We start from the raw sequence: 19,338 nt of genomic DNA, 5'->3' as shown, positions 1-19,338 counted from the left end.
CATGACGAACCATGTTCGTACGAGACGATCAGGTCAGTTATACTCCTCGAAGAGCAATGGAATGAACATATGGTGCAAATTTTTTTTCTAAATCTTAATCGTCTAGATGAATTATCTTGTTCATCCCTGAACGATGTCCTCTGGAATCTCATTTTGAACTATTCGTCCAAACAAATTATCTTATTCGTCCCTAGATGATGTCCTTTAGAATCTCACTTTGAACTATTCATCCAGATGAATTATCTTGTTCGTCCCTGGACGATGTCCTCTGGAATCTCACTTTGAACTATTCGTCCAGACAGATTATCCTGTTCGTCCCAGGACAATGTCCTCTGGAATCTCACTTTGGACTATTCGTCCATACGAATTGACCCCTTCGTCCTAGGAGGATGTCCTCCATTCTTTGAACTTGTGATCCGTCCTGCATTTTCGTCCCAACGAACCATGATCTTACGATACGATGATCGAGTACGAAGGCAGTTCGTATAAATGCACATTGAGGTCGTACGCAATAGTTTTTACACTATTAATACGTATGAAATTCGATCGTACGGGATGATCATGAACGTACATAACTGAAATTTTACAATTTTTTAATAATTTTTCGTGTCTTTCTTATAAAAGGGTCACTTGAAACTGTCAAGCAATCTTTTTGTCTTTTGGTCTTCGTGCATATTGAAGGGAGATTAAAAGAGAGAGTGAGAGAGGGTGTTTGAAGGTGAGTTCTTACTACTGGTACTTGAAGGGCTCACTTGATTACTCAAAGATAAGGATCTTCATTTGTGAATTGTGATTACTGTACTCTTTTCTCTTATCCTTCTAGATTTCTTGTGATAAGATCTTTCAAGAATATCCGGTTCTCTGCCTACACTCGAGGAGTGTGAACAGCCGAAGGGTTCTCTGCCTATACTTGGAGAGTGTGAAAAGATTAAGTTTCTCTGCCTACACTTGGAGAGTGTGAACAGCCGAATGGTTATCTGCATATTCTTAGAGAGTGTGAAAGGATGAAGGTTCTCCGCCTAGACTTGGAGAGTGTGAACAACCGACGGTTATCTGCCAACACTTGGAGGGTGTAAAAGGACAAACATTCTCTGTAGCACCGGATAATGGTGGAAGAATGTTTTTGTGAAGGCTTCTCCGCCTTGCTGTGAGGACAAAAGGAGAGACACTTGTGGTAATAATGCAATACCTGAAGTGGGAAACTTTAAGGAGTTGATATAGGTCAGGTTTGACTGAACCACTATAAATCTTGTGTCTTTTATTTTTTGCTACTTTTTACTTTACTGTTTTTGTTATTCGTGATTGAAAAATCATTTTTAAAATTTCACTAAAACTTTAATATGCTTAAAAGAGGAAGAATTTTTTAAATTATCAATTCACCCCCCTCTTTTTAATTTTTTTTTTTTATTATTATTATTATTTTTTTTTTGTTTTTTTTTTTTTATTAGCCTTTTGGGACATAAGCTTAGATCTAACAACATAATTCATAATTAACAAGTTTCAATAGATTCCACATAGATGTCAAACATAGGAGACTAGTTGATAAGTTTCCTGTAGTAGTTATAGACATAATAAAACCTACAACCAATTACTCAACAATAATCAAGATTATTCGCCAAATTAATCTAAATATGCCGAGGGTCCAATAGTGTAGCAGAGAATTCCCTTGTAAGCTTTAATTTAAAGAAAATTTTTTGAATCAGATCTAACTTCCATCTACATATAGTGAACATTCCCACCTACACAAATTCAAACGGGGCGGCCAAAGCTTCGAATTCCTCCTCGGATATCGAGAGAGTCTTCATACCATAGTCGGTAGTTACTCTAAGTTTCAAAAAAAACAAAGAAGGGAAAGCGCCAGAAAAAACATCTTTAAAAGAACGAGAATTTTTTTCCAGCAAGAAATTCAAGGTTAGTAATAATATTGTGATTACCATCCATAATCTTATAAGTCAAGGAAGACAAAAAAAACAATAGAAATAACAATTTTTCTCCTTCTTGTTCGTTTTAAAATTCTTTTGATGCGCTGAATGCTAAAACAACTGTCATTAACATGCTGACCTAAATGTACTAGTATTTGCAAAACATTGGGACCATCATCTAGGAAGATAAATCACTAGAAAATATATCAATCCATTTCTCATGACGCGCTTCAGTTGGAAGAGACTGTTTACATATTACTAAAAAAATTTCGAAATTTTGATCACATGAACTATTCAGGCAAGTTAACCAACAAGCTAGTCCAGAACTGCATCAGCAAGTAACTCTAGAGATACAAGTTCGATTTTAAGAGGAAAATAAAAGACACTTGGTACTGAAAACAATACATGAAAGTTTGCGTTCTCTCACATTTTTCATGTACATAGCAATTCCACGTATAAAATACAACTGGATATCAGGCACTCATACATTTCCAAAATTAAATGTGGCTTGAACTATCAATCAGATGGGAATAATTGAAAAATTGAAGCCGAGAAAGATGTATTGTAGTCTCATATGATTATAAAACATTGTCTTCTATTTCAGGCCCTCCTGTTTAAGAAGCTTTATAGATATGTTTACATATAAATGACCTTGAGAACACCAAATAGAATAGAAATCTTATACAGACATGGCCAAAATTAACACAAAGTTTGTTAGGACTATACGAGGCAATGAGTGGTCTAGTTATTCATGCAAGCCAGCCAGGTGGCATGTAATTATTGACATTTGGAGCAGCCATTGGTGCAATCGATAAATCAGAATGGTACCTGCTTACATAAATATCACTATTTTAGGTATGAAAGCTTATATCTCAGTTGTTTATTAATCATTCGAAGGTATAATGAAGTAAAAAAGCAATACTAATAGTTTTTGCCAAGAAGTATCGTACGAAGTTTTTGATATTAAACCAATGAATTTTTATACGAAACTTCACTGAAATCAAAGTTTATAGTATGTTAAGGGTTGTTGTTTTGAGACCTTTTTCTTGACATATAATATTGATAGAAAATCACGCCCACTTGTTCAGAAAACATGCAGTTCTGCGTGATCCGAATATTTAGCTGTGTTGTTTCTGGTAGACGCTGAACAATAAACCTTAAAAAAGAGTTAAATTATGAAGCTAAATGTAAGTATTTTATCAAAATCCCAAAGGAATTATTGGTATTTAGCTTTAACACGAAAATCTTGAACCAGAAGAGCGACATATCAATAAGGTGCGTGAACAGAAAAGACAAGCAGAGGGTTTCTATGATTCCTTTAAGCCATGATTGGAACTCAACCAGGATTGTCTCGCTTCTAGCTCCCATGCTTGGAGAATTGGTGAAAGCTAATCTATTCTATCCTTCCTCTGGCTTTCTTTGAGAATGTTCCTCTACAATTTGGTGATACCATCTTCATCATACTTGTTAGTATTGTCAGAAAAAGGATTTAATACATCCTCTTCTATTTTTTTATCCTTCATGCTTGATTGTGATTTATTTATCTCCATAATGGATGTAGGTCAGTCTTACCAGATCATATAATTCCTGACGCTCTTATCTGTTAGTTTGCTTTATTATTCTTTAACATCTTTCTGTAAGGTGGAAACATTTGTTTCACCTTGGTTAATTCCATTGCCCTTTTTTATTGCTTGTAAAAAGAGGAGATTTATGCCATTACCTTTTAAAAAATAGTTTCATAAGAGCTTGATTATTCCGAAGAGATGACATCATCCATTATATTGAAGCCTTCCGTCTACCCTATCAAAAATTAGTTTATTTAAGGTGAAAAATAATTTAAAATTTTCTAAAATGACGATAAACCTATCTTCGCTTAAGGCTTCAAAGTGAAAGAATTCCCCGACTGGTATAGATGAGAAGGGGATGGATCAAAAAACCAACTCTTCTATTATTCTCAGCTTGGTAAAAAGGCTCATAGACATGCAACATATTAGAGTAATAAACCGGATATATGAAAAATGTAAAAATCTCTCTATATGGTAAAATCAATTAACAACATCACTATTTTGAAATAAATAAAATAGAAGTTAACTGCATTTGGCATGATGCAGGATTTGTTACTTCAAGAGCTTCTGGGTGTCTTCAATAAGATTATTTTTAGATCTGGCAAATCTTCATGTGAAAATCGAAAAGAAAGATGAAGCTTTCATTGTTATATGCTCTTTTTCAATTTACAAATGTGAACATTGTTACCAGTTAGCTCTACGGGAAAGACACTATTTACATGACTGAGGAGACTAGCACTCATCATTTGATAGAATTAAGAAACAAAGCTTAGTGTGCAGGCCTAATTGAGATCATATGTAAGGTTTATTGTCAGGAATTTTTTTTAAATCCTGAATACTTGTAATATAGTCACACTTCGTAGGTTTCCTTAGTTCGCTACAACTTCCTCATCAGCTTCTTGTTAGGGACGTCACCGACCCTCCCTCCCTCATGAAAATCTTTCAGTTAACCACCTTCGTTACCAAAACCTCTTAGTGTTAGCGTCCTCCCTATCCCAACAGCTTGTGATGATTGTTTTATTTTGTAAACCATTCTTGTTATCGAACTGTTAATTTTATCTCTAGAACTCTGCATGACTAATTTTTGCACTCCCAACTCTTTCAATTTTATCGCTAAATCCTTCTGTCTTGATAGTTGCTACTCTTCTACCAACCATTTTTTAAACTCAGCCAATATCTCCGATCACCTCCAACTTGTATCTTTGTACTCTTACACCATCTCCATTTCTGGTATATATATATATATATATAGAAAATAAACTAGAAAATTGCAACTACTTCTGAACAAGTTAAACTGCTTGTGATAGATTAAGTTGGGTCAAAATGGTTAGGAGAGAGCAATTATGTTATTATTATTGATGATTTCTATAAACATAAGTTTTTTTTTAACAAATAAGAACGATGTATTTAAATATTTAAAAAACATTATCTTACATATTAAAGAAGGAAATTTAATTTTAGGATTCAAATAACACAACAACAACAACAACAACAACATCAAGCCTTTATCCCACTACATGGGGTCAGCTACATGAATCCTTTTTCTCCATTGTGTCCTATTAAAAGTCAAATTCTCGTTTAAATCTAATAAAGAAAGGTCATTCCTAATATTTTCTAACCAAGTCTTGTTAGGTCTACCCCTACCATTTTTAACACAAGTCAAATTTAATACCTCTACTCTCATAACCGGGTCATCGGAAGGCCTCCTTTTTATGTGACCAAACCATCTAAGGCGACTCTCTCTAATCTTATCTTCTACTAGAGCTACTCCAACCTTTTCACATATATTCTCATTTCGTATCCTATCTCTAAGGGTAAAGCCACTCATCCACCTGAGCATCCTCATCTCTGCCACACTTAACTTATTATTATGCTTCTCTTTTAATGGCCAACATTCGGCACCATAAAGCATTGCAGGCCTCACTACCATCTTATAGAATTTTTCCTTAAGTTTGAGGGGTACATTTCTATCACATAACAAGCCCGATGCATTCCTCCACTTCAACCATCCAACTTGAATTCTGCTGATAATATCCCCATCTATTTCACCATCACTCTGAACAATAGATCCAAGATATCTAAAACGTGTACTCTTATTAATGACTTGATCGCCCAAAGTAACAATCCCCTCACTAGGTCTATTACTACTAAAATTACACTCCATATATTCCGTTTTAGATCTACTCAAGTGAAAACCTTTAGACTCTAAGGTTGACCTCCATAATTCAAGTTTACCTTCAACTCCCTCTCTAGTCTTATCAACAAGAAGAATATCATCAGCAAAAAGCATACACCAAGGTACATCATCTTGCAAATGTATAGTGAGAACATCCATGACTAAAGCAAAAAGATATGGGCTTAAGGATGATCCATGATGTAACCCAACCGAAATAAGGAAATAGTTGGTCAAACCTCCTTGTGTTTGAACACAAGTAATAGCTCCTGCATACATATCTTTAATGATTTGAATATAAGCATTATTGACTCCTTTCTTTTCAAGAACTCTCCATAGCACTTCTATTGGAACTTTATCATATGCTTTTTCTAAATCAATAAATATCATATGTAGATCATCCTTATTTTCTCTATATTTCTCCATCAAACCTCTTAATAAATGTATGGCTTCCATAGTCGACCTACCCGGCATAAATCCAAATTGATTTTGAGAAACATTAGTATCACGCCGCAACCTATGCTCCATAACTCGCTCCCATAGTTTTAAAGTATGACACATTAACTTAATACTCTATAATTCGAACAATCTTGTGCATCACCTTTATTCTTAAAAATAGGAATTAACACACTCATTCTCCACATGCCAATCTTGCATCTTTTAGTCTTAGGATCAAATAACACATAAAGGATAATTTAGAATAACTATTTTATATGAATATTATAATAAAACTAGAATTTATTTTCCTTTTTCATCAGCTAGAACTCCCCAATAAACAGAGTTATATAATAGATCAATTAGAATTATAACATCATTCTTTAAAGACAAAAAAAGTCATCCCAGGTAAATCGAGCTCTACTAGGGTTTTGCGATAGGCTACTCGTGACCACCATCATATTCTCCTTCCAGATTGCCTCTCAGGAAAGTCCCTTAACATTATTTTGCCCTTGTTCTATGTTTTACTTATTGCCTTCGGTCTCCCCTTTTATTTTTTTTTCTTTCACGCGCGTGTGTTGTGTGTGTGTGGGGGGGGGGGAGGGGGTGATGGTTCCACCGGTAAGGTAAATAACCCTTTTCTTCGTTAGTTAAGCAATTGATTGATTAAGGAAAATATATGTAAGGATTGTAATGTATAGTTGGTACTAATGTGTTATATAATAAAATAAATCAATAGAATAAATTTGTATTAATGATTAATCATAGTAGAGAAAAATATATAGATATCTAGAATCACTTCATAAAAGATCACACTTCAAATAGAGATGTTGAAATTCAATTTATTGGCATAAAAAACAAGCTAATGGATTTATTCATAAAGCCATTGGTTTAAGATTCATTTTGAAAATTAAAAGCTCAATTTGATGTAATTAAATTAAAAACATATTTAATTTAATTTATGTCATTAATTTTATGAAGGGATGCAAGAATTTAATTAAGCGGATTATTTTAATGAATCTACAAAAATTACATAAAAAATACATGAGTTCAACACAATCAAAGATTTGGAATCAAATTTCTAACTCAACACAATGTACTATTCTATATTGGACTATATGATTTGTTTGTAGCTAAGGTAATAAACAATATAGACATTCGAATAAAATTATAAAGAGTTTGTTGCTATTTTCTTGGATTCTTACAAGGCAAAAGATCTTATAAATATCAACCATTGTCCTTATTTCATTTACTATTAGTCTATTCTAAACCTATTTTTAGTTAAGAAAGTTTTTGTAATTTTTAAATGGGGAGCAAAATATCAAGAGGAGCAAGCTCTTCACCTATTCCATAGCAAGAATATAAATTTTGTGTAGTGGAAGATGAAGAAAAGATAATAAAAAAGCAATCATCCAACATGAAATTGAAATCAGTATTATAAGAACATCTCTCCTACATGATCTATGATTTATTTTTTAGAATGACCCTCCAATTATGCATTTCATTTTAACATCCTTTTTATCATTATATTGAATCAAATCATATTTTTTATGTTCTTCAGCTATGTTATGGTTTTTCCTAGGCGGATAGCTTCCTCCTCTTCCCCTGCCTCCTTTTTCTACATGGATTATTTGTTGCTCTTGCTTCTACTAGAAATTCCCATAGCTTTTCTTTGGGAAGTCCCCTTATCCCTTTCGCTGGCTTTTTTTCTTTCTTAATTGGCCTTCGGTCGGCTAGGGATTCATATTTCCTTAGATTTCTTTCAATTTTTGCAAGCATAAATGCTACTTGGATCCATGATTTTTGAAGGTGCTCAAGCTTTTCTTTTGTCGGGATTGTGGCTCCTCTGCCCCCCAATCCTTGGGCATAAAGTAAGCACCCAGCTGTTGTAAAAAATTTTGGTCTCTTTAGAGTTTCTTGTAATGGTAAATCTCAATCCTTTAAGGATGTGGTGTCTAGTTTGAACTCTTCATCTACTCCTTCGATTCCTCTTGTGCATACCTCCTTTAAGGCAATATTTTGTGCTCTTCTTTTTAGGATAATATTTCAAGACCTATCCATAAGATTATACATTGGATTAAACCTTCAAAGATCAGTTTAAACTTAATATAGATGGTTTTACTACATGACATGATTCTAGTTGTGTTTTAATTAGAGATTATCGAGGAGTACTTTTATATTCTTTTACATCTTCCCACCCTAAATGCAATGTTATGTTTGTTTAATTGAGTGCTTTATATATATATATATATATATATATATATATCTATGTATATATATATATATCTATGTATTAATTTGAGTATTTCCAAAAATATTAAGAATTTCTAGATTGAAAATGATTCTAAAGTGCTAGTATCTTTAATATCTTCCTATTACTATCATAATGCCATAGTTTTTCTTCTATTTAATTAAGCTATGGCAATTTTAACTCATGTTAATCATAGAAATTCTAATATCTGGAAGAAAGGAAATGTCTATGTTAATTGGTTGACTATAAAAAAGTTCAACTTTCTCAACCTCTAAGCATTTTAACAAAGATTTATCTTCCAGAATTTTGAATAGAATAATGAGATTAGAAGATTTGGGTATTCCTTATATCACAAAATGATTTTTTTTAGATTTTTTGAAGGTTTTATTAAAACGCTTTAATTTTCTTATATAAAGAGTTTTCATTTATTTCTTTAGATTTGTAATCACAGTGGTTTCAAAATTTTAACCATAATTGTGTAATGCTACTTCTTTTTCTTTTCCTATAAATTTGCTTTTGCTATCCTGTGATTGCGTTGGTGGCTATGCTAGTTGGGTTTATCTTTTCTTTGTTGATTAGGTTATTGTGTTCTAAGGGGGTTTGTAATTACAAGGTTTGATTTTTCTTTTGTTGGTTTTTCTTTTTGTTCGTTTAATTGTTGCTTTACTAATTCTTCTATTTTTATTTCTTACATGTGAGGGATTAATGAGTGTAAAAATTATTTAAGTTCTTTATGGTGGTGGCACTCTTGAATGGTTTTTTGTTGGGCCATGTTGATTGGTTCTCTTTGAAAGTTCAATGTAGGATGTTAATCCTAAGTGAACTGTCCCTAGGCACACCAAGACAGGGTGAATTGGTAGTTTTAAAAACTAACTACTAACTTTAAAACATAAAATTTATATTTATGGATTTTTTAGTAATTAGAAAGCAAGCAATAATTTCACCTGATGCTAAACCTAAGAAACTAATCAAAGGTTACAATAATTATGCTGGTAGTCTAATCAACACAACTAAATATCAATCACATATTTTCAAAAAGTAATTATTACATAAATAAAATGCAGTAAACGTAAAGTGCATAAAAATGAAAATCAAAATTAGCACACCAGAATTTTATGGTGGTTCGGTAAAACAATGACTTGCATCCACTCCCCAAAATCCTTCTCTCGAAGTATTGCATGAAACCTTTAGTGTCTCTTCTGTTGCCCCCTATAATTAGGCAGAGAAGCCTTTATAATTTTTCACTAACTCGATTTGATAGAGAACCTTGACCACTTTTTCACCTTCCTAGTGAAGGCAGAGAACCTCGACCTCTTTTTCATCTGCCTAATGAAGACAGAGAAGTCGACTCCTTTTTCACCCTCCAGGTGAAGGTAGAGAACCTCAACCTTATTTTCACCCTGCTGATGAAGGTAAAGAACCACAACTCCTTTTTCACCCTCTATGTGAAGTTAGAGAACCTCAACGGTCTTCAAACTAATGATCTTCTTTTTAGAGCCACCAAAGATACCCAATAAGACACTTAGAAAAAATAAGGTTGAGGCTTGATCAAAGTAACCATCTAAAACTTCTCACACTCCTCCCTCACATGCAACTTCCCCTTTCTCCTTCCCAAAGCTCTTTAAGATGTCTTTTTCAATCTCTCTCTTCAAAAAACTCAAACAATCAAAGACTTGAAATAAGTTTAATGAGAGAGCTTAAATACAAGGCTTCACAAAAAGCCCTAAACTTAAATTCGGTGGACACTAATTATACGGATGATTATTTCAAATAAGCCTGTTAGTATATTACAATGAATAAGGCGTTGTGCGATCAATTCAAGAAATTGAGCTGATCATCCAATATGATTAGTTTAAATGACTTGGATTATCATATCGGTATGATTTGCGAATAATAAATATCATCCCATGTAAAGATTGGGTCGTATAGTATAATTAGCCCCAATCATTTTGTACGATCTGACTTGATCAATTAATCTAAAATTGATCTCTAATTATAAGATTAATTTAGTAAATATTTAACTATGTAATATAGTACAATATTAATCAGTCGGTATAATTAATTCAAAATTTGAATTTTAAAATATTGCATAATATATGAGTGATGGATGAGATCATGATTTCAATAATCATCTTGTTTGATTTAGATCGTCTAGTACTATTAGTTCAAATAGCTTTAATTATACAACTAGCTATTTTAATGATTATCTAAATAATTGATCATTCAGTACGATATATATAGTATATTATGATTAGTTCAAAAAATTATACTATAATTTTCTCTTTATCTCACTCCCCTGATTGTGTCTATGCACAATCACAAGTTTATCATCCACCAAATATATGCCTTTTTTTTTATAATTGCAATATGCATTATAAAGCAAAAGGTAAAAGACTATATACAAGCTAAAGGAAAGGCTCACATTCCTTCTTCAGTAAACTAAATAAGGAAGAAGGAATGTTAGCAAACGAAAAATACTCAAAACAAAAATTATTCTCTAGAGCCAAAGTAGCACAAATATCTGCTACCTTGTTACAATCTCTATGAACATGATGAAAAATTACCTTATTGAAGTCGGCCAGGAAGTGAAAATCTTTGTCATCGCAATTACTAATTTGCCACGCACTTTATTCAAAGAATTTTGAATGAACTTTATGATGTTATAATTATCTCCTTCTATTATTATACCTTTGCTATCTAACATCCACCTTTGCATGTACTTCCTTATCAACAAAATTGCCTCCATTTCAAACTGTGCCACATCCCAACGGACTCTTCTTTCCCCAAAAGCAAGTAATAGTCTTCCTTTGTGATCTCTAAAAGCTCCACCAATTCCCGTACTATTAGATTTCAACAGAGATGCATCAATGTTTACTTTGATCCAATCTAGCGGTGGAGGGTGCCAATTCTTTTGAGACTCCCTAAGGAGATTAGCACCCCAGCTATCTAGCATTGGATTGGCTTGAGTCATAGCAACAAATAACACATTGGCTGCAATCATTGAACTACCAAGAGTAGGCTTACCATGAACTTTCTTGTTTCTGTCTTTTCAACATTCATAAACAGAGGTACAGTAAACCTTGATTGTGTTAGAGGATATACCAGAAATCCTCCTTAGTTCCGTCAAGCATTCCTCCAGCGAATAGAAAGTTGGGATCATAAATCCCCATCCTTCCAGCTTTAAAAGAATTTCCTTCAAATATTTACAATGGACCACTATATGCTCAATATCCTCAACTTGTTTACATCCCCTTGCACATAGATCATAATTGGTAAGTTTCCTATAAGTAAGAAACTCATTTGTTGGGATCGCAAACTTGCTCATCCTCCACCAAAATAAATCCACCCGCGGGTATAATTTTATCTTTTTAAGCCAAGATGAGAAACCAAAGTCTCCATCTCCCATATCACATTTTAAAGCATTTTCATATGACATGGCAGTGATAGTTCTACCTGTAAATTGTTGAATTTCCTCCATGTCATCAGCTTCAGCAATTTGATTAATGGGAATTTGCAAAATAATAGAAATAAGTTCCTCATGGAAGAACTGACGAAGTTTTTCCATATTCCAGTCACCGTTCAAAGATATAAATTGGTCAAGCATTACATCTTCCAAATCTGTGCTGTCCACAAATGTTGGCCAAGCTCCCAAACATTTATCAAGCATCCAAACATCATTAAGGACATTAATCTTCCTTCCATTTACCACTTTCCATTTCAGCAAAGGTTTTAAAAATTTTCCACCCTCTTTTAGGATTTTCCAAGCTATAGAAGCTCCTTGTTTGTTCTCCACATCAAACATAGTATTACCAGCTAAATATATGCCTTGACTTAAAAAATATAGAAATAAATAAAAATAGAAAATATACTCTTCAAGAAACTCATCACTATTCTACATATTTTTTAGCTAATTATATTACATAGTGTATAGTGGACCTGAAATGTGAAACCCTTAAAATTTTTAAGAATTTGTTTTTGACCAAGAGTTGTCACAAATTATTTTAGGAGTCATTATAAGTTCAAACCGTCTTTGCCAAAATATTTATAGTATTGTGTTTTAGCTTCCCTAATTTTTTCATAATTTTGGGGGCTTTTGAAATTTCTTAAGAAATTTGCAACTATTGGTATAAGTGGGATTTTTGGGACCGTTAGGTGTTTGTTTTACAAATTGATTTCATCATAATTTTCTAAATAAAATGAGTTAATTTATAAATATTTTTCAATAATTTTTAGATTTTTGAATTTAAAAATATAAAAGAATTTAAATAAAATAAATATTTTAATAATAAATAATTAGAATAATTAATATTTTATTAAATATTTAATTCCACTTATCTCATTTCTCATTTTTACTGAAATGATTAGCATGGAGCTTTTGAAAAAAATTAAGAGAAAGAGAGGAGTGAGAAAGAGGAAAACTAGATTTTGGGTGACTTCGAAAAGTTTTCATCCGTCAGCCCAATTAGAAAACTTGTTCATCTCGAAGTAAGACATATTATGTATATCTCAATTTTCAAAAATATGTAATTTTTAGTGAATATTTTGATTCAAATTTTGTATATATTAGGAAAAAAATTGAGATAACTTTACACAGGTAAAACATTCATCGCATAACTTTTTATGTTATAGAGATTAAGATTATGTTTTTTTTTTTTTGGTTAAAACGCACAGAGGGACCTACGCGTTAATACCAAAATAAAGGTTACAAAGTCCTTAGAAGAGACCTCCAGCTAGCTATTGCTCAAAAGAGCTACAAGGAAATTCAAAATAAAACCTAAAAGCCGATGGTCCCTTTTTCTACGATTATAAAATAAATAAAAGCAAAAGCAAGGGCTGCAAGAAGACAACACCAAAAAAAAGAAGAGCAGATTGATCTCATTCAACACAATCTTCCGGCAAAAATAGCAAGCAAACCTCAAAAAACTCTGAAGACTATAAGACGTGAAAATGTTGAAATCATCGAACTTCCAAAATTCAGAGTAATTATGCCTGCAAGAATAACTCCAAAGAACAATGTTAATAAGATAGTAATTAAAGCAACATTTAAGCCAAACTATATGAATACCGTTAAGCAGATTACCATGAGAAATCCAAAGTAACCCCCTCAGATGATTCACAAAAGTTATAACCTGACTGAGATCCTCCATTATAACAGACATAGGAAAAAAAATAATCCTCCTAGATAACCCCAAGATATTCAACGCATAAATGAACTTACTGGTAGGCATCCTAGTAACATTAAAGTTATAAACATTATGGTTAAAATAAAGAGTCAAACCGAGAAAAAACCCCATATGAATAAGATAAACACTGATCTGCGGCTTAGAAGAAAAAAGCCACCAAATCAATGCCCACAGAAACCCATAATCAAGCACCATACCCCCAGTAATACCCCAGACCATGACAAACAGACTACATGGGGCACACAGTAGCACCCAAAAATAAAAACCATAAAGATCACGCACAGAGCCAAAAAGAAAATCAGACAGAAAAATAGAGCAGTCAAGCATGGCGGATGTAAGGGAGCCCGTTCTTGTTCATGGTAATCATGCCTCTAAGAGGCATAGGAAGATTATGCACAGGATGCTCTAGAAAAGCCTCACTATGAGAACCAAAATTAGTCAGCCAATCCGCACACGCATTACCTTCACGATAGATATGGGAAGTAGTAAACTTGAGCATAGAAAAGAGCCATTTTAATTTTTTTGAGAGTGTAAAAATAATGAGGGCAGCCAGTATAGTTATCATAAATAACATGAATAACTAGTTTAGAATCAACCTCAATATTGACATTCTGAATACCTAATCTCAAGCATATTTCTAAACCATGATACAAACCCAGAAGCTCAGCAATCAAAATAGAGCAAGAATTCAGGGGACCAGAGAAAACGGCATAGGACATCCATTATGTTTCCTGATAATTCCACCCATACCAGCATTAGTAGCACCAACAAAGTCGTCCGTGTTAAGTTTAACAAAAGGTGCACTAGGTTTGAACCACCTCACAATACAATCCAATTTTCCCACATTACAAGAAGCAGTATGAATCCCAAAATGATCAGCTAAATTATGACAATTCGTAAAAAATTTTATAGAAATAAGTTTAATAAAAATCAACTACAAAATTTTATTCCTCACATTAGATATGATCTGGTTAGCATTCATCTTGATATCGTTATGCTTAGACTTATTCCTACCTTTCCAGAGGTACCAAATAATCACAATAGGAAGTAAATTATGGATATGACCTTTGCTTTTAGAAAACCATAAATTAAGAATTCCAGCCAAATCACAATTTGCATTGAAAACACCAATACCAGCCATATTAAAAAAATGATACTAGACTCTGCGAGCAATAACACCATTCACAAAAACATGTTGAATGCTCTCAATATTGAAACATCATTGACATTTAGAAGCAAAACTAAAACCTTTCTTCCACAACAGGTTATCCACAGGCAAAAAATCTTTAAGACGCCTCCAAGTTAATAAGGAATAAGATAAGGGAATAGTGTTATGCCAAAGCGACATAAAGTTTTGACAAATTTCATCCTTGAATCTAATCTCCTCCCAAACCTTATTGAAACCGAATTTACCAGAAGAAGACAACTTAAACATAATTTTATTCGTGAACTGTAATTGTAAAGGAATTTGAACAATTTTCTCAATAATATCATTGGGAACCACCTCCTGAAGTTTAGAAATGTTCCAATTCCCATTATGTATGAAATCATTCACTCTAGTGATAACAATGGTTCGAGTATTAAGATAATTGTCAATAGTTTCAGTACCCAACCAATTATCTTGCCAAAAGAAAACCTCCCCATTACCAATGCCCCATTGGATGTACTGTTCTGCTTCCCATTTGATATTGGAAAGCCTTTTCCAAACAAGAGAATAAGAGCCTTTGTAATGGAAAACCATAGGATTAAGATCCTTACAATATTTAGCATTCATGAATTGAGCCCAAAACTGTTATTCGATCTAAAAGCAAACCAAATATTATGAGAAAAAGCATGCATAGTATCAACAATGGACTTGCAACCAAGAGACCCTTCATTATAAACACCACAAACTTTTCTCCATGTCGACCAATTGATACAAGCTTTGTTGTTGGCAGCCCCCCAAAAAAATTTATTTATCATTTTTTTTCCATTCTCATACAAACAGTGGATGGAGATTGCAGAGTGTGAAATAAAAATATAGGAATAGAGCTTAAGATACTTTTAATCAAATTCAATCTTCCACCAAAAGAGAGGAAGTTCAAAGACCAATTAAGGAATTTTTTTTTAAATATAGTAAAAATATTTTCAAATAGAAAAATCTTTTTCCTACCTTTGAATAGAGGGGTTCCAAGATACTTAATAGGAAGTAAAGACTGGTTGAAACCACAAACTCTTTTGATCAAATTCACTCTTCTACTATTCACCAAACAGCCAGTAATAAAGTTACTCTTCTACCTATTAATAGAAAGACCACTAGTAATCACGAAAGAGGATAAAAATTGAGCAAGAATCTTAACATTTTTAATGGAAGCATTCGAGAAAATAATAAAGTCATCAGCAATGCTAAGGTGAGTAATAGGAATTCCATCAGCAGTACGAAAGTTAAGCATAGGGTATCTTCTATAAAGATTTTCAAGCCCTCTTAAAAGTTATTCCATGGCTATAATAAAAAGGGAAGGAGATAAAGGATCCCCTTGCCTAAGACCATGCTTGGAAGGAAAAAAACCATGGTTATTACCATTGATTATAACAGAGAAAAAATAGTTCTCGATACTATTCTTGATAAGCATAAGAAAAGACTCCTTAAAACCAAATAAATGTAAAACTTTGTAAAGAAAATCCCACTTCAAATTATCATAAGCCTTTGTAATGTCGAGTTTAAACAAAATGTTACCACCAGTACCTTTAGCATTAAGATCATAAATGGTAAAATAAGCTGATTTAAAATTATAAATAATAATAAAAAATGATAAAATATTAAGTTAATTATGAACTTGAAAGAATACCATTGATGTTTATATCTGAAAAGAAAAATATTTCATAATATGTAATTTACATGTAATTTATATTAATAAGGCTAATTATATTAATATTTAATTAATAATAATATTACTAATTAGTCAATTTAGTTAAATTAGATAATTAATTTATGCACTAATTATACTATTAATTATTTAATTAATTTGCTTAGTTATTAATATTTTAAATTATATTAACAAAGTTAATCAATAATAACTTAGCCGCTCTAGAGTTTGCCTTTCATCTTCTATTTTCATCCTTGCTGTTCAGCTTCATTGCTTCATAGGAGGTGTAGAGATTGCATGTCTCGCTTCTTTGGCTCCTTCATTGTTGTTCGACTTCACTTCTTCGACAACTTTCCCTTCATATCAGATCGTAAGTTATGACATTTTGATAGGAAGAAACAACGGAAGCTCGTTGGCTGTGAAGGTAACTTTCTCCATTTAGAGGCGTTGCCTCGATGCACCTCGGTGCCTCATTCCTTGAGGTGTACGCCTCTATGGAAATAGGTGTAAGCCTCGGCTGAATATTCGAGGCTTAAGCCTCAGTTCGCCTGACCTCCGCCTCTATTCGAGGCGCGCCTCATGGCGTCCGCCTCGAACGCCTTTTTAATCCATGGTTCATTTCATTAAATATTTGTAGAAAAGCTAAAAAAATAAAAAATAGATATTGGAATTTGCTTATCACAGCTTAACACGATAGTACTTGACCTAGTCGGGTTAGGTTGTGATATGAAATGTTAGTGCACAAGAAACAAATATGTAATAATGACACTAACAGTAGATAGCATAGTAAAGAACCCAATAATATTTATTATCACCAAAATCATAAGGCATGGGTCAAGATTTGTAACACTCTTTATATTCTTTGCAAGTTGGTTCTCTCTATATCCTTGAGTTATAAGCTTTCTTTATCTCAAGCCTTCTCACCAGTTTTTATCCTTAAACCTTTTTGGGTTTTTGTAATATATCAACCTTTTTAAATTTTTTAATTTCCTTCTTGTAATCTAGTTTAGGATATACTACTTAGTAGGCTTTATTTTATTTTATGGATGTAGCTCTATGAGCATTAATGAGTTTTTGGTCCCTTTTAAGGACTTTATTTTTAACTTTTTTTATGATAAAAAATTACACCTTTAAAGAAGAAATAGCATATATGTTAAAAGATGTTTCAAGCTTTTAAAGAAAGAAGAAGGGAAGTGTAGATTTAAGCTTACTTGAGAGTCTATACTGATCAACTCACCAATCATTATATAAATCTTTTAATAACCACTCATCTCATGATTGCAAAATGAATTCTTCACTATCTAATAAGAACAGTACATTTTATCTTACCTTTTTGTATTTTCTAATAATTATATTCTAGTTTGATATAGCAATAGTGATTAAGGAAGATATATCGTTCATTAAAAAAAATGTTTTATTTATTATTTTAATGAGAGAGATTGCCATCAACTTAGAATAAGAAAATTAATTGATTGTTACTCTATAAATTTGTTAAGCTGAGCATATAATTTTTATATCATGTGACTTTTATGCATTTTATCTCTAAATTTTTTTTTTAAAATTAAATATTTCACAAACACCAAAAAAATTATATCTATAATAAGTTAGTGACAACTTTAGCCAATTATCTAGTGTTTTATTATTGATGCAAGCATAATTATATTAAATATAATACATATAAGAATGTATCAAAAGAAAGGAATAGCAGGAATTTATAAAGTCATAATTTATAGATGGCCTTCATTTTTACTTTGACACTTAAATATGAAGATTTTATATGGATAAGAAATTTACTTGGTATCTTAAAATAGATTTAAGATGTATTAAAATATAGACTTGTTAAAAATCTATATGTTATGTAATGCATATAATAAATGTGTGTGGTAGACTTAGCAGGTGATCAAGAATGGATGACAAAAAAAGAAATCAGACAACTGTGAACAAAAATAATGGCAAGATGTCATCAAGACTGCTTTGCGATTCACCGAGCAACTTTTTGCCGACTACCCTAATAGGGTTTCGGCTATTTGTATTCATCTTGTCGTCCTCCATGATGAGATATGGGCCCTAGCTACCATCCTCATCGCTCACCTCTGTGGGTTATACCTGTTCACATCTAAGGATTCCTGCCTATGACCACAGGGAAGTTTTTTTTTCATTTCTTCTTTGCTTTTTAGATTCAGCTTGGTGGTTATTTTTTTATGTTTTGGTTTCACCTAATTTGGACTTTTATTTTTCTCTTATGGTGGCGAATCCTAGTAGGTTATTTGATTCAGGTTTTTTGGATGGAAAAAGTAAATCAAGATCTTTCAAAGATGTTATATCATGATCCTCCTCTGGTACTCTTTACCTGACCTTAATGTCTCTACCCATTTTTGTTTAACTATTCTATGGATTTCTGAGGAGGAGGTGGAGTCTTTAGTTGTCCCTTTTGCATTTGCACTTATTGGGAAATTCACTATTCGTGAACCTAATCTGGATACTATTTAAAATTTATTTTTTAATCTCAAGCTTAGTGGTGAGTTTTCAATTACTTTACTTGATCCCAACATGCTTTGATTAAACTTAATAATGTCTTAGACTACTATAGAAACTTTGGTCATCAATCTTTTTATGTTAACAATTGTTATATGAAGCTTATTAAGTGGTCTCCTTATTTCAATATTACTATAAAATACCTTGTAATCCTGATTTGGATTTCATTTCTAGATTTGAGGATGTCTTTTTTTCTCCAAGAATTTTACATGGTTTGGGTTCTATATTTGAAAGTTTTCTTTAGTTGGTATAGAGCTTTCTTTTGGCGGTGAGGATATGTCCAAGTCTATACCCATAATTTCCATTCCTATTTCTTCTATCTCTGTTGGTGTGTTTACGATCATTATGTAAGAGATGAAGCAGGAGGTTAAGCATTTTGATCTTCCCTCTAATAGATTGAGCCCTTCTGATATGTCTATTGCTATTTG

General features: G+C 32.4%; 1 protein-coding gene across 1 annotated transcript in view; it reads right to left on the bottom strand.

Annotated features, from left to right (window-relative positions):
* Window positions 1-2,395: 2,395 nt before the first annotated feature.
* The window catches only part of LOC110116738 (agamous-like MADS-box protein AGL9 homolog), a 53,322-nt gene continuing 36,379 nt past the window's right edge, over window positions 2,396-19,338 (bottom strand). The window contains exon 8 of the mRNA XM_020850437.2: window positions 2,396-2,750. Within this exon, the coding sequence (XP_020706096.1) occupies window positions 2,672-2,750 (79 nt within the window). The 3' untranslated portion in view covers window positions 2,396-2,671. The remainder of the gene's footprint in view (window positions 2,751-19,338) is intronic.

The sequence above is a fragment of the Dendrobium catenatum genome, unplaced genomic scaffold, assembly GCF_001605985.2.
Source record: "Dendrobium catenatum unplaced genomic scaffold, ASM160598v2 fragScaff_scaffold_610, whole genome shotgun sequence".
In the NCBI taxonomy this organism is placed as follows: domain Eukaryota; kingdom Viridiplantae; phylum Streptophyta; class Magnoliopsida; order Asparagales; family Orchidaceae; genus Dendrobium; species Dendrobium catenatum.
The sequence above is the reverse complement of the archived record's forward strand: the minus strand, read 5'-3'. Positions and strand labels throughout refer to the sequence as shown.